This window comes from Cannabis sativa, chromosome 4 (genome assembly GCF_029168945.1).
Source record: "Cannabis sativa cultivar Pink pepper isolate KNU-18-1 chromosome 4, ASM2916894v1, whole genome shotgun sequence".
In the NCBI taxonomy this organism is placed as follows: Eukaryota; Viridiplantae; Streptophyta; class Magnoliopsida; order Rosales; family Cannabaceae; genus Cannabis; species Cannabis sativa.
In genome coordinates, this window is record NC_083604.1 from 9,426,602 (window position 1) to 9,442,871 (window position 16,270).

The following is a 16,270-nucleotide window of genomic DNA, read 5'->3' on the forward strand; positions in this document are numbered from 1 at the left end:
TGTCCTAAATTACATGTCAAAATATTTTTTTCATAGCAATATTGATTATAATTACATTATCATCCTTGTAAATTTTTATAAAAATTCCGAATAGTTACAGAGATGATACTCTAAACATAACGAACAAACCTATAAAAAAAATTTGAAAAAAAATATTCCGAAATATATTTTCAAGCGTAAAAATTAACAAGAAATTTTGACTTACCACTCATCTATATATATTAAGAAGAAATAGATATTTTGATTTGTAATTGAGACATTAGAGTAGAGTCCCACGTCTTCAGTGGCAAAAAGTGAGCTCACAAAGCTCCGAACCAAACACACTTTCTCTATCTCTAAACAGTAGGAAGAAGAAGAAGAAGAACCCATTGGAGAATAATTGCAGCGGTTGGGTTGGGATTAGAGAATATATAGAGATGAGCCTCGTTAGGACTCAGAGATGCTTCGTCCCTATCCGTACACTTTCTCCTTCATCATCATCATCATCATCTTCTTCCGTTTCCCGTTGCACCGGTCACCACAACTCTGCTTCATCAGGTATTTTCTTTCTCTCCTTTCAATCTCTGTGCGCGATTCATTATGATACATATCTCTATGTTCATATCTCTTTTTTACGATCTCGATCTGAAATCCTTAAAATTAGAATGAGAAACAGTCTATTCGAATCGATTGCTCAATAATCCGTGATCGGTGATTGAAATTAAAATGTATCGTTCAAATCGCTCTGGTATATAAAGGAGCACTGATCACTCTGGCACTCTACCGTAGTTTCTCTCTCTATATATAAATATATATGTATGTATTGATGTGTGTGTGATATATAAGTCGGAATAAATGTAATCGACGATTTGCAAATGTTGGGGAGAGTTGACGGTGCCTGAGTAAATTCACGGAAGTTTAGGGGTATTATGCTGTGTGTTTAATTAACGGTACCGTTCAATCAAATCATTGACTATCAATTACATAAAAATGGTCCCATCACATGAGGACGGTCTTTGTTGATTGGACTGGTCATGGTCAAACTTTAATGAGATGAACCCTTTTATGAATACCCACATGTTACTGCTAACCCAACACAACCTGCAAAACCTCATAGTTTTCCATGTCCATGTACTTTTTTTTCGGTAGTTTACTAATTGGGGTTTCTTTTAATTAGTTTTATAATTATTATTTTTTTTTGCAATGTTGGACGGTGCTTTTTTTTAATATTTTATAATCTTGCACTACCATAATTGTTAATGAGAGCTTGGGAGGGAACAGAGTCACTGTTATGAGAAATTGAACTTGCTTTAAGTTAAAAAATAAAAATAATAATAATATATATATTAAAGTTGCATGTAATATTTATAAGCGCGTGCATTATTTTTCTCCCGACCAGATTGGATCAGGTTCCACATGCAATGACTAAAAAAATTAAATATGCATATTAATTTATTTTCAACATCTATACATAAATTTTGGTTCGGTCTTTGCCCATATCGTGAAAAGGGATAGGTATTAGCATATAAGATATGAACCACATTTTGTTCGACGTGATGTTGTGTTTCCCACAGCGTGTGAAACCCCCTCTTTCATTTTTTTTCTTTATAAATTATATTTAGAAGTATATGCATGATTGTTGTGGTATTTATGTCTATGTATACACAAGACACAACGTATTTATGTTTTAGATGGATTATATAAGATAAATATTATATAAGACAATACCACAGCTATACACAAAATACCAATTTGGGTTGAGGCCTTGAATTGTCTAGAACAACGTGCCGTCTCCTCTATAATGCCATTCGGATAACAAGGAATTGGCTATACTCTTGTCTCGGCATTCCTCAAATAATTGGAGCATTGGGCCAGTTTGGTTGAGGTAGTTGGCGTTTGGTTAGAGAGTTTATACTTTATAAAGTTGGTCACATCCCATGACAATTTTCTTAGTTCAGACATCATCATCATATTCTTGAATATTATTGCTCTCTTTTTAATATGCAAGATTGTTGTACACATGCAAAATCTGGTGTGTCATTTGTATTGATACTGTAAAAGAAAAGGCATAGTCATTGATATCAAATATATTGTATGTGTATTCATATTTTCTTTAGTTTTGTAATTATTTTTCTCTAGCTAGCAAATAAAATTATCTCATGTGAAACAGAAATCCACTATTTGGAGAGGCTGCAAAATCAGTGGTAAATCACCTAGCTGTTATGAAATGCTTTGGTGTTGCTCTTGTTTCAGGTCACTAAAGATTTTGTGAACTCTGCTACTTCTTGTGTCAAAATTCTGGTTGTTTAATAGCCGTGATTAGAGATGAACTGCATGTTTATATTTAATTATTTTGTAAATAATTAACTGTATTGGCTGAAACTAGGCGTTTCATTGTGTTGTAATCACTATGCAGATGACAATGCAACTTGTGTTTCGCCTACATGGATTGGCAAAGGCCTCACTTGTGTTTGCTTTAAGAGAAAAGGACATTATGAACGAATATGCGTCAACTTGACACCCCAACAGGCAAGTAATCCAACAGTCAAAACTAAGATGATGACATTAAGAAATAAGGAACTGGGATACACGTTTTCTTTTATTTTTTATTTTTCAGTGGTTATATACTTAAATATGTTGTGATATCATTATGATTTTAAGTCAATGTTGGCGCTACAACTAAAAATTACCCTATGGTATTCTGGGGGATCTGTCTGATCATAGATTTAAGATGGTAATTCAAAACTTTATGAACATATATTTGTTTTAGACAATTTCGGTGATTAAATGAAAATGGCTTTGTAATTGATTCCCCGCCTTGGTGTCAGTATTCTATTGTTGATTTCTTTCATAACTTGCAGGAGGAGAAACTTAAACGGCTTAAGCATCGAATGAAGGTTTATTTTGATGCTTCTAGGCCAGATCATCAGGTGTATATTCATGCTCTCAAATTTAAATTGCAACTATATTTCATAACCTTTTAAAACTAGACACTTCCTGATGATATTATAAGAACAATAACCTTATGACTATCAATACACTAAGATTTCTCTGTTGTCTGTTCTAAAATACTTTATATAAAGAAGATGATTTGTTTTTCTTCCATGTATATGATTTAGTTTGAACTATTCTTCTTTACCCAGTATCTACTCACTAAGAAAATTTTATGAGAACAGGAAGCATTGAGATCTCTTTGGGCTGCTACTTACCCTAATCAGGAGCTTCATGGCTTGATATCTGATCAATGGAAAGAAATGGGTTGGCAGGGTAAAGATCCATCAACCGATTTCAGGTTAAAATTTACCTTGAGTTACTGCAGCTTTGTTTTACTCCTTTTCTATCATCTTTTAGTGTAAAATCCTGTCACTCATTTCTCACTAATATTTAACTTGGAGCAGAGGAGCTGGATTTATTTCATTGGAGAACCTGTTGTTCTTTGCCAAGACATTTTCAGTAAGATAAAAAAAATACTTTGTTATCTTATATAAAAGAGGAAAAAATATAAAAGAAACCAAGTTAAAAAATCAAATTTGCAATTTCACTAATTTTCTTTTACTGCGTATCGTTGCAGACATCTTTCCAGCTTCTACTAAAGAAGCAGGGAGGGAAGCCAGCTGCTTGGGAATATCCATTTGCTGTGGCTGGAGTAAATATCACATTTATGATCATGCAAATGCTTGACCTTGACACCAGTAAGTTAAGAAAAGCAATATGTCTTCAGAATTTGATTGAGTTAACTCAGAGTTTCTAATAAGATACCAATACTAACACCATTGATTTCTTTGGCATTAAACTTATAGATCTTGTATTTTTTACTTTCAGTAAAGTCAAGGACCTTTGTTAGATCTGTTTTCTTGCAGATGTTGTCAGGTAAGATTGTGGAATAAACTTATATTAGATTGATGAACTGAACTGTTTACCCATGATGTTAACATTTTGTAACTACAAAAATGTGTTTCCAGAAAATGAGTGGGCCTTTGACTTGCTCTATTGTGTGGCTTTCATGGTTATGGACAAGCAATGGCTTGAGAGAAATGCCACATACATGGAGTTTAATGTGAGAAGCCAAGTTTTTGCCATTCTCTTTTACTTGTTAATAATAATTCATTGAGTACTTATTTTAATCTGTACATATTTTGTTGTAGGAGGTTTTAAAATCTACTCGGGCACAATTAGAGAGGGAGCTTTTAATGGATGATGTTATGCGAATCGAAGACATGCCATCTTACAGCCTTCTTTCTTGATTCATAAACAACTTATCTGTCAGACTAAGATAGACTATGCAGAGTTTTCCATTTTGAAATCTACCAATGTCCCTGGAATTATACAATCACACCTTCTGTTCACATATGGCGGCTTCCCACTTGGTTGATTCACTATAAACTCACCCTATAACTCCTCATATTGTTCTAATTTGAAGGAGACACTACACAATGTTTCAACCACAAATGGGAAATTGAGTATCTATGAGCATAGCAGAGTTTGTTTCCAACAGATGAGGACAGGAAAGTCATTGGCGATTTGTAACGCTTTCAGATTGTAATGAAGTATATACGAGTAGCCAAATGTTACTCGGGTACAGAAGTGATTTATCAGACCGGAGGAACAATTAAATTATGTACTGTGCACTGCTTAATTGAAAAGCAAAATACCTAAATTATAAAGAAATCTTTGCCTACCATAACTGGTGTCTAATGCATTGTATGTGGAGTCGAAACACAATTAGTTGCAAATATAGAGAAGAGTGCTGAGAAAAGAAGAAAGTAACACTAATCTCTTTCTGAATTGGTATTACTTGGTCCATTTGATATGTGGATACATTTGAAGGGTTTTACCACAAGATTCACTGCTCACTATTATATAAAATGCTAATGACTTATCATAACAATGGGTTTGTAAATGAATGAAACAGTATGAAAGGTAAGTGCCAAACTTAGTTTAAATTATGATCAACTTCTGGATATTAAAAATATTTGATCACTTCTGCATTAAGCATGTGGTTTTAGCTGAGGAACTAAAATATTTAACAAAAAAAATTTAGACTATTTCTCGATTTGTTCATCTTCTCTATAACGTTCTAATTTTGTCGGATGTCCTAAAGGGACAATTTGATAGTGGACAGTTCTTTATATAAAGAACTACATTGTTTATATTAATTGTGGATGTGAGACTAGCTCTATAACAGATTTGGACAGCAAGCTTCACCACTAACTACTATACAGAAATGCTTTATTGTAATTGTATTGGTTTTGTAAATGAGCACCACGAATTGCTTCCCTGCATCATGAAAACCCCATCCTTAGTTCTCGTTTTTCGTCCGCCGCAGACGAGGATCGACACTTCTACAAGGTCGACGATTTCGCCTTCTTCCTCTTTGACGAAGGCTGCTGGGGATGGAGTTGACATCTCAGGTCAGCGCTTGACATTTCAATTAGGGACTGGGTTTGCTTGCTCTGCTGCTAGTGTGAACAAATCATAATAAATTTTCATTTGGTCTGAGAAAACCAAGAACAATGAAAGAAATTACCCTCTTGATAAAACTATTATTATTATTTACACTGAAAATGTGGAAAGATTTTTTTTTTTTTAGTTTCAATTTTTTGCTTTCTTTCTATCTGAAAAGTTTAACACAGAGAGAATAAAAGAAGAAAGCCTCTTTAAGATGCTAAGAAATCATAGCATCAAAATGAGAGGGAAACAAAAGAAGAAAGCCTCTTTAAGATGCTAAGAAATCATAGCATCAAAATGAGAGGGAAACCAATATTTATAGACCAAAATAATACAAACAGAGTATTATGTTACTAACAGAAAATTACAATATTAATAACAGAAATTTTAACCATTAACCAACTAACTATTAACTAACTAACTAACTGGTATTATCATTCATTCTCAAACGAAAAGATATGTTTACAACTTTGAGTTTGGCATTGAGATAATAAAACTTGTCTTTTGGAAAAGATTTAGTGAGTATATCAATTACTTTTCACTGAAATTTCATTATTTAAGATCTGATCCCTCACAAATGTTGATCTATTTCAATGTGCTTACACCTGGCATGAAAGTCAGGGTTAGTAGCAAAAGCAGCTACTCCTTGATTGTCCACCCAAATCACAGAAACATCCGCAAACTGAAGTTCAGAGGACAGTGAGATAATTTACTTGAGTTCTGTTGCAGCATTTGCCAAAGTTCTAAACTCGAATTCAGTTGAAGATCGAGCTACCACTTATTGTTTCTTTGCAGACCAAGATATTAAATTTGAGCCAAGAAATACTGCATATCCTCCTGTTGATCTTCTATCATCAATGCAACTGGCCCAATCAGTATCGAAATATGTTGCAAGAGTATTGTTGATTTTTTACACGCAAGTATACGTATCGTTAACAATTTATAGACTCACAAAGAGTGAGGTCGATCCTACAAAAATTGTAGTTAAGTACTTTAAAATTAAACTTTTACTTTTATTTGATTATTTCGAATTTAAGATAAAATTAAATTAGAAAAATTAATAAAAACAATGAAAACAGGAAGCAAGTAAATCAATGTGTGAATTAATAATGATTATAATTTAGGGTTATTGATTTTAATTGTATCAATATATTATGGTCTAACATAAATTAATTTTTATTACCAATTTTTATGCAATAGCAGGTTTACTCAAGTAATTTATAGTCTTCTCATATATATAAATCCCAATTACATGCAAATTTTCTACTTTCATAAAAAATTAAAATATGTAAAAGGCATTAAACATAAAAATTCTATAAGCTATCCAAACCACATAGGTACTCTCGTCCTATATCAAAATTTGTTTTTATTTCACTATAGCACACTCACTTCTTAGATCTCGTATCAGAATCATAAATATTTAATCGATGTCCAGACAATTAAAAGAAATAAGTACGAATGAAATAAAATACATAGAAAATTAGGAAAGAACATAAATTGCTTAACTACTCTTGATCATCGTAACAATTCGACATACATCAATTAAGAACATAAGTGGAAAATAAAGAAGAAGAAATTATTGAAAAACTCTTTTGAAAAGCCTTCTCGATCATTTTTTATCTCTCTAACTCGTACTCTATAATTGCTTGTCAAAAAGTGTGAAAGTCCATTCCTTTAAATAGCCGAAAAAAGATAAAATAAAATAAGAAAAGTATCAAAAATATTATTTTTTTTTTTTGAATTTAGGTAGGTGCGCCTCAACACTACAACACTTGTAAAGACCGCGTAATTTTAATATGACAAATTAGTAGATTATTAGGGTTTAATTCAGAATTAGACTTTTAATTATGATTTATGAATTTATGGTGATATATTTGAATTCTAGATGTATTATTTATGTTATGTATGAAATTTCATGTTATTCATATTTTATGTCCGGTAATATTGGAACACGACATTTGGCCAATAGAATTACATTTTTTTATGAGTTAGTATTTTAGTAATAGCGGGGCAATTTAGTTAGACATTTGAAATATTGGGCGTATTCGAGGTATTAGGTTTGACAAAAATACCCCTAGGTGGCAAGAATCCTTTTTGGTTTAGACAAGGGCAAATTGGTAATTTTCCACATGATTCTTTGTCCTTTAGTGGTATTTAATTAAGTTAATAAATCGGAATTTAAGTTGTGATGAAACAATTAGGGGTACAACGCAGGCTATGCTATATAAATACATATATTTATAAGATACATACAAATACTTGTACTTAGACAAGAGGGTGATAATGATGGTATATCCTCTCTCCATCCTTTTCCTTATTGGCCTGTTGGATTATCTCGCTAGTAACACGTCCATGGAATGGCTAAAATGTTGTTCTCAAATCTCATTTCTCATATTACCCTGTCACTGTCATCTTCAAAACTTTACCATTTTCTTTAAGCAAATAAACCTTTGAAGAGAGATTAATTTATTTCTGAAAAAAAAAAGGTCCTATGGGTGGAACTTTTTTGGAAGTTACACATCCAAATTATTTATTTGTAAGAGTTGAAAATATAAAAAAAAAAATGAAAATTTAATAATTTAGAAACATGATATGCATTATATTTCTGAAATAAAACAAAATCTCCTCTCATTTTTATCTCATGTTTTTGTTCTCTAAGACAAAATACCAACAACAGTAGGCATTTTGGAAAGCAGCATGTGGAGCAAAGAAGTAGATATCATTTCTTCACAATAGAGGTGGCCCAAATTCTTGGGTTGCAATCTTCGTTTGAGTAATGCAAAATCGTAGGGCACCCTAATTTTGATTATCTGAGTCTATCTTCCTTTTACTTGGCAAGTTCTTACAAATGGTAACATAATCAGTTTCATTTTGTACTTTATATTCTGACATTAGAAATGGTCACTTGACACTCATGGTATCTAATCGATAAACCGTCACTATCTCCTTATTAGTCCCCACATACATGATACAGTCTTCATGTGCAAGACTTTGATTGCTCTAATCAACCATAATTATATAATGGAAAGGTGAAAAAAAGTAAGTTGCTTTATTGTAAATACACTTGATTAAGCCTTAATCACGTCATAATGACAAATAAGAAATTGGACCTTAAACCAAAAGATTATTATCATGAAACATTTTTCTCATTCATCTAGATTAAAAAGTGCAACCGGCTCCTTTTATTTTATTTTATTTTTTTGGTATGTAGATAACAAAGGAAAACATACATTAATAATTATAAAAAATGTACTTATAAAGTAATTGATGAGTTAATCATAAAGAATGTGATGAGCTATCACTTAATTAAGGAATTTGTGATTTGGTTGGTGATCATCATCCGATCTTTGACACTGTTTATATCATAGATTAGATTACAGGTAACTCAATACTCAACCATAAAAAGCCAGATGTGAACATTCTAAATTGAGCGCAGAACTTTTTTATCAAAGGCCTATGTTGCTTAGAATTTACGTGTTATTAAGGCAAGTCAATGTAAATACTAAATAAGTAAACAAATCTCTGAATGAGAGATTTTAACTTAATGAGTTGAGAGAGTTCCATATTAGCTCATTATTTTCAGTTCAAATATTAATAGAGGGAAAGAGAGAAGACTGCAAAGACATAACTTGGTGATTCTTGAACCCAAAGCTTAGGGGTACCAACCTGTCAGTCACCCTTGTCTTTAAAGCAAAACTCACAACCAAAGCTCCACTAAATTTGACTCTCTCTTCTCTTTTCTCTTCCCTGTCCCTCATTCCTTAGCTGCCAATCAAGGAACTTCACCCCCTTTTAGCCAAAAATAATAATAATAACAATAATCTCTGAGATCTGCATATAGAGCAAGCAGCATCCCATGAGTTCATTTCAAACTTCGATAGGAACACGAAGTTCAACAATGATAGAAACTTCATGTGGATATCTACTACAAGAATTGCAGGCAAGAGCTTTATTTCATCATTAAATATTTATGAATGAATATAATAGATTAGAAATGGTTTCTATCATGATACTCATTTTGACATTACTTTTTCCTCAAACTAAAATTTGACAGATGATATGGAATGAAGTAGGAGAAGATCAATTTGAAAGAGAAAAGGTCTTACTAGATTTGGAACAAGAGTGTGTGGAGGTCTACAGGAGAAAAGTTGATGCAGCAAATACGTCAAGAGCTCGCCTGCATCAGGAGCTGGCGGAAGCTGAGGCTGAATTTACTCATCTTCTTTTATCACTTGGTGAACGATCATTCCCTGGTCGGGTAGTTCAACTAAAACCCTGTTAAGTCAAATAATATGATAAAGGACATGCCTTAATACAATGTTTCATTAACCGAATAGCAGTAGGATCTAAGTTCATGATTTGTGAATCATTAAAGCAATCCTTTTGTTGCACTTCATTGAACTGATTTATATCCTTCATCTTATCAGCCAGATAGACTGGCAGGAACACTGAAAGAGCAGCTAGACTCCATCACACCAGCTCTACAGGAGATGAGATCGAGGAAAGAGGAGAGGATGAACCAGTTCCGAACTGTGCAAGGCCAAATTCAGAAAATTTCTGCAGAAATAGCAGGTAAATCAGAATGTAGTGACTCTGTATTGGACCTTAAAGTAAATGATAACGATCTATCCCTGAAGAAACTTGAGGAGTATCAAATTGAGCTACAAAGACTCCATAATGAGAAGGTACTGTAGCAGGTTCACAATTATTTCATTGATATTCTAAGAGTTCAATTCTAAATCAATACATTTTAATTCTTATGCCTTTGAATTGCTTACTTTACAGAATGAACGTCTCCAGAAAGTGGAACATTATACAGATACAGTCCACAAGCTGTCTACAATATTAGGACTGGATTCAACCAATATCATTGGTGAAGTTCACCCAAGCTTAAATGATTTGTGTGGGATTTCAAAAAACATAAGCAACCATGTCTTGGTTAAGCTCAACAGCGCGGTGGATTCCCTCGAGCAAGAAAAGCAAAAGCGGCTTGAAAAGGTTAGATCTGATATTAGATGTTCGGCTGAATTTGCCTTCAATTAAACGACCTAATTAGTGTCACCTGCATAGCAACAAAACATAATTCAGTTTCAAAGTACTAAAAATTGAAAAGTAGTAAGAATACAGAAAAGCAGCAACTAAAAGATGACTAGGAAAATCCAAACTTTGATGAAAGAAAATATAAGTCCAGCAGATGCAAAGATAATAGAGGGCTAGACATTTTCCCTTATCTTCCAAAGGTAGACTTTGGTGAAGTAAAGCACAATCATGATGTATTTCTGAATATTCTTAATGCAGCTTCACCTGCTAGGTAAAGAGTTAACAAACTTGTGGAATCTTATGGACACAGCCTATGAAGACCGGCGATTATTTTCCCATGTCATTCGATTGTTGTCGGTGTCATCAGCAGAGGTATCAGATCCAGGAAGTCTTACCCAAAGTATACTCCTGCAGGTAAACAAAGTTCATTGTACATAAAAAGTTACACCAATTATAAGGAACTAATAATTCAAATTTTTTCAAGACTGAGGCTGAAGTCAAGAGACTGGATCAGTTAAAAGCAAGTAAGATGAAGGAATTGTTCTTCAAAAAACAGAATGAGCTTAAGGAAATATGCAATCGTTCACATATGGAGATTCCTTCCCGAGCAGAAATGAATAACATAATTAACCTCATTAACTCAGGTGGGTGTACTGATAAATCCTTATATGATAGGAAAAAGGAAAAAGATAAATGATATTTTTCCAAAGATTTAAGTAACCCAGAAACTGATCTGAATTTATGTACAATAATAGGAGAGATTGACCATGCTGATCTCCTCGTCAGTATGGATGAACAGATATCAAAAGCCAAAGAAGAAGCTTCAAGCAGAAAGGCTATAATGGAGAAGGCAGAAAGATGGATGCTAGCACGTGATGAAGAACGATGGTTGGAAGAGTATAGCAGGGTCTGTTTCCAATATCATTGTTTTCATTGATGTCTTCCAACACAATAAAGTGAATCCTACGTAGAAGTTTAAACAAGTATTAATAACTATGCATGATCTACATTATGTATGTGCCTGTGACATTTCCATACTGATTTATTCTTTCAGGACGAGAACAGATACTCAGTAAGCAGAGGTGCTCATAGAAACCTAAAACGAGCAGAACGTGCCAGAATAACAGTCAACAAAATCCCAGGTAAAAGAAAATATGAATAACAGGCAAAGGTCTATACTAAAAAGCACAAAACTGAAAGTTAGTGATACTATTGATGATCAGGAAAATCTCAACCAAAGAAAATGTATTCAGATCATCTTAAGAAAATGTATTAGAATTCTGATTAAGATGACTCTCTCTGCGCATTGTTGACCTGCAGCTCTAATGGATTCATTGGTAGAAAAGACTAGAATCTGGGAAGAAGAAAGAAATAAGGTTTTCCTGTATGATGAGGTATGATATGATGAACTACCTTTTATGATTTTATGGCAAAATTTTTGTTAAAATTTTCATTTCGACTTTCAAACTCAAAGCACCATCTTAAAATGCACAACAGATTTACCATTTCGACTTTCATGAATCTAGAGAGTATACATTCATATATAATGAAGTTTAAGACATTAAAAAACATTGAATAAATAAAAAAGACACGTTTCTTACTAGTTCATAATCATATATCATTAGACTTAAGTCCATTACCGAAGAATGATTCTTCTTTTTTTTTTGTGAAAACACCGAAGAATGGTACAATAATAGGAAACTTTACTTTTGTGACAGACATAGCTACCAAAATAATTCAGACACAAAAATACTGAATTTGTCAACTGTCAATTACAATTTAAACATCAGAGTTAAATTCACTAATTAGATTACATCAGCCCACTAAAACTTGTGATGTCAATGAATCATTAATAAACTGCTACAAAATCCTACAATTTATCCATTATTGATTTTGGTTATTATGTATGAACAGAAAAATGTAAATATAAAATTTAGGCCATAAAACCCTAAAAGAAAATTCTTATACAGGTACCACTCCTGGCAATGTTGGAAGAATATAATGTATTTAGGCAGGAAAGGGAGGAAGAGAAGTATAGACAACGGGTAAGCATTATTTTAAGTATGCACTCAGAAGTTCAAATAATCACTCATAATTTATGTTTCACTAGTGTTTGACATCCTGAAATTTGTATGTAGTCTTTATCATCACAGGAAAAGAAGAAGGTACAGACCCATGTTGTAGTCCAACTAGAAAATTCATTTGGGCCAAGGCCAAGCACTGGTAGTAAGCGAATATCAGAAAGGAGCCTGAATGGAGGTTTTACCAGTCCTATGCCTTTAAACAGAAGGATATCTCTTGGAATTCAGCAATTTGGATCAAACAATATTAGCTCAACCACTCAAGGTATATCCTTCATAAAGGAAGGAAAGAAAGTACAAAGACAAAAGATGTTTTCACGACCTGGCTATGCTCCAAATGTTAGGGATGAAACAGCTTCAGTGGTATCAACATTTTCCGGCCCATTTTCACCTTGAATATAGAATCTATTTTCCCATCTGATTATCATATCACAGAAAATTTCAACCCCTTTTACCAGCAAGAAGCCAAGTACCAGAACAGGATAATTGGTGGATACTGACGGAAAATAAGACTTAGGAGCAAATAAAATTTAGGATGGTCGATTTTTTTACTGTCACTAGTACAATAGAGTGTGCAGTTACTGAGTTCAAATCTAAATAAAATTTAATTCCAGTTTGTATTTTTCTCCAAAATTTAAAATAAAACATGAATTGAGCAATATATGATTGCCAACATACCCATAGCAACAGCATATTGTGTTTCATCTGTATTTCTATTAACTAATATTGTTCCAGGCTCCTAGTACATGTATATCTTTGTATATGTGCAATCAACTTTAAAAACAATATATAAACAATTTGGTTAGGGTTACCGTGCTCAGATCAACAGCCATAACCCAAATGCCTCTACATGCGCTCCTTCAGCACTACATGAAAGAAACACAAATAAGTAAGTGGTTCAATCGTGTAAAGAGTACATTGTTCTTCATAAATTCAACAGGCACATTGGTAAAAAAAATCAAAATTTCGGTCTGAATTTATTCTTAAATAATCACCTGAAATGGAACTCAGGAAGACAGGAACAGAAGCTTTCACTCATTCCTTGAACTCTCGAAAATTCCATATCACAAATTTTAACGAAAAATAGTCATGGTCTTAATCTGTGGTAGAACTTTTGGTAAAGAAAAATAAGAAAGAACCATAACGATAGCAATAGTCAACTACTCAAATTCGCCAGAATATTCCAAAAACTATAAATTAACATATATATTAGAACCATTTAGAAATGTGACATCTTAAAAAAAATTAGTGATGATGTTTCCATTACAGCCAAAACCATCAAATTATCAATTCAAGCTAACTCTAATCAAAATCAGCTGAAATTCACACCGACTTTCAGTTCAAGGCTCGCAAGGAGACGAGGCCTAAGATTCGTTGATTTCGATTGGGGCTTCATTTGCTGACTTGCTAAAGAAATCATCGATTCGGCGAGTTCCGACAGGGACCGGCTTTTCAGCAACATTGCGAGAGTGGTTCCGGTCAGATGGTTGCTTATGTGACGGCTGAGGAGGCAGTGGAAGTGAGTCAAGGAGGAAATCGCTGGTCGGTTGGTGCCTCTTGACGGCCGCCCTTATGTGTTCGAGCTTGACGATCTTGCGTTTCTTCTCGATCGCAACCTCCGCAGACCTCTCGGCGAGGAATCTGAGGAAGAGCTCAGTGGAGCGCGAGATGAGAAGTAGAGCTTCTGCGTTAACCTTCTTGATGTCCTTATCTAGCTTCATTATCTTCTTGATCCGGCCGGTTGGGATTTCAGGTCGAATCGTCTCCTCCTTCTCCTCGTCCGCCATTGCCGAGATTTTCTTTCTTTGTTTGTTTTCTCTCTCTTGGTTGGGTGGAGGGAAATTTCATGATAAATACGATTTTATTATGAAATTGGCGGGAAGATTAGGTCCCACTCTCTACGTTTAAACGACATGTACTTCCATAAAACGACGTGACTCTAATATAAAACAACAACAAAAGGCTGGTTAGTAATTTTTTCCCTTGAACTTTAACATGTAGTAAATCGTGCCCCTGAACTTTTTTGGCCGTTAAAAATTCCCCCGAACTATTAAGATTGTTAAATTTAAGGACTTTTGTCTAATTTCATTCAATTTTACTGTTTCAGTGATTGTTTATGTACTAAACCATGCTCCCCAGACTTTGACATCTACCAAATCATGCACCTCAAACTTTGATATGTACTAAATCATGCCCCTTAAACTTTCATCCATGTTAGAATTTTTTACTAAAATTAGACAAAAGTCCTTAAATTTAACAATCTCAATAGTTTGGGGGAATTTTTAACGGCCAAAAAAGTTCAGGGAGCACGATTTAGTACATGTTAAAGTTCAGGGAGAAAAATTACTAATTAGCCAAAACAAAAATAAGTTTTTACCAAAGCACTATTTTTTACGTTTAAATAATTTTTTACAATTTATGGTTTTTCTTTTTTTGGGAAAATTACATAAAGCACTATTTTTACGTTTAAATAATTTTTTTTTTACATTATTACGGTTTTCCATAAAAATAACACAAAAATTATATAAAATTAACATTTAAATAGCATCAAAACAATAACAAAAAATAGCATACATATAACAAAAAATTAACAACAAATTAATAAGAGTACAACATAAAAAACTCGTATTTTCTGTAAATAAAATAAAAAAAAATGTAAAAATATTTAAAATTCCGTGAAACCGTATTTTTATAATTTTTTATTATTTTTGTATATTTGTGAAATAATCTCTTTTTTTATCTAGCGTTGTTTTTAGGTTATTCTAAAAAAGACAGTTGTTTACACGTTTTCACATTGCAAAAATGTAGTGTAACATTGCTGCACGAAAATGATGTTGATTTCTTTCTAAAAATCACAAATTCGTAAAAAAAATAAATAAACAAATCCGTAAAAATAATAAAAAAATGTGATTTTAAGTACTTTGTGTAAATTTTTTTTAAAAAAACAAACCACCAATTACTCTTTCCCTCTTAGCCATTATCTCGCCTAATTTCTCTCTCCACCCAATTTCTCTCTTAGTTTCTCTCTCTTAAATATTTTGTCAGTTGTTTCTCTTTCTCGCCTATTTTTCCATTCATTTTCTCTCTTTTGGCATTATTATTATATTTGATTATCAGAACCTTCTTCTTCTTTTGTTCTTGTTCATATGTTGTTTCAGCCAATTTTTTCTGTTTGCCTTTTTCTTTTGCCGTCGGTGAGGCTTGGTCTCAGTTGTGCATTGCGGTGGTGTGTTGCTCTAAAAGCAAGTATTTAATGTGTTGACATCGCTTTTAGCCAACGACTTTGAGTCACTTAAGCGATTAATGAACAATAATAATTGAACAATGTTGAACAATAAGAACACAGAGTTGTTATAGAGGTTCAGCCCCGTGATAGTGGTAATAGCCTACTTCCCTTTTGCTTGTATTACTTGTGAGAAAAGAAGCAAGAAGTTTTTGACATCTCTGAAAAACTTACAATTTTTATAGCATAAGAGCTCTCTTGAATAATTGATTTCGGACCCCTGAATAGTGAAATGGTTCCACTATTTATAGAGAAGAACTACATCAATTAGGTTTCCTAAAACAAATAGGAAACTTGTTTACTTTCCTAAAACAAATAACACTAAAAGGGAAACTAGGAAGGTTTCTCTTATTTTTTTTTTTTGTCGGTGTGAATCTATTCCACGAAATTAAGAAAGTGGTCGAGATTTGAATGCTTGAACATTTATGGAAAGTATCTC

The 16,270-nt window shown here is 33.1% G+C and overlaps 3 protein-coding genes and 1 non-coding gene across 5 annotated transcripts; 2 read left to right on the plus strand and 2 right to left on the minus strand.

Moving 5' to 3' along the window:
- Positions 1-232: 232 nt before the first annotated feature.
- On the plus strand, positions 233-4,660 carry LOC115715116 (uncharacterized). Of its 2 annotated transcripts, XM_030643927.2 has the most exons (10): positions 233-537; positions 2,150-2,232; positions 2,396-2,508; positions 2,841-2,909; positions 3,156-3,271; positions 3,378-3,432; positions 3,551-3,671; positions 3,802-3,849; positions 3,942-4,036; positions 4,125-4,660. In XM_030643927.2, exons 1-10 carry the CDS (start codon positions 440-442, stop codon positions 4,221-4,223), a joined length of 897 nt encoding a protein of 298 aa, XP_030499787.2. In that variant the 5' UTR covers positions 233-439; the 3' UTR covers positions 4,224-4,660. The 2 variants fall into 2 exon arrangements, with proteins under 2 accessions (XP_030499787.2, XP_030499788.2); XM_030643928.2 differs by lacking the exon at positions 2,150-2,232 and having other exon boundaries at positions 235-537.
- A 4,076-nt stretch (positions 4,661-8,736) lies between these two features.
- On the minus strand, positions 8,737-10,867 carry LOC115714138 (uncharacterized). Its single transcript, XR_009687239.1, has 3 exons — positions 10,732-10,867; positions 10,206-10,489; positions 8,737-9,984 (listed from the first exon to the last, which is right to left on the minus strand). It is a non-coding gene; the product is annotated as an uncharacterized LOC115714138 (transcript).
- LOC115714137 (65-kDa microtubule-associated protein 8) lies at positions 9,144-13,237 on the plus strand. The gene is made up of 11 exons (XM_030642698.2): positions 9,144-9,367; positions 9,482-9,685; positions 9,855-10,112; positions 10,213-10,425; positions 10,726-10,881; positions 10,952-11,111; positions 11,223-11,374; positions 11,522-11,609; positions 11,788-11,861; positions 12,438-12,512; positions 12,606-13,237. Exons 1-11 carry the CDS (start codon positions 9,284-9,286, stop codon positions 12,942-12,944), a joined length of 1,803 nt encoding a protein of 600 aa, XP_030498558.2. The 5' UTR covers positions 9,144-9,283; the 3' UTR covers positions 12,945-13,237.
- Positions 13,238-13,691: 454 nt separating this feature from the next.
- LOC133028912 (uncharacterized) lies at positions 13,692-14,386 on the minus strand. Its single transcript, XM_061113252.1, has one exon. It carries the CDS (start codon positions 14,333-14,335, stop codon positions 13,913-13,915), a length of 423 nt encoding a protein of 140 aa, XP_060969235.1. The 5' UTR covers positions 14,336-14,386; the 3' UTR covers positions 13,692-13,912.
- Positions 14,387-16,270: the final 1,884 nt, after the last annotated feature.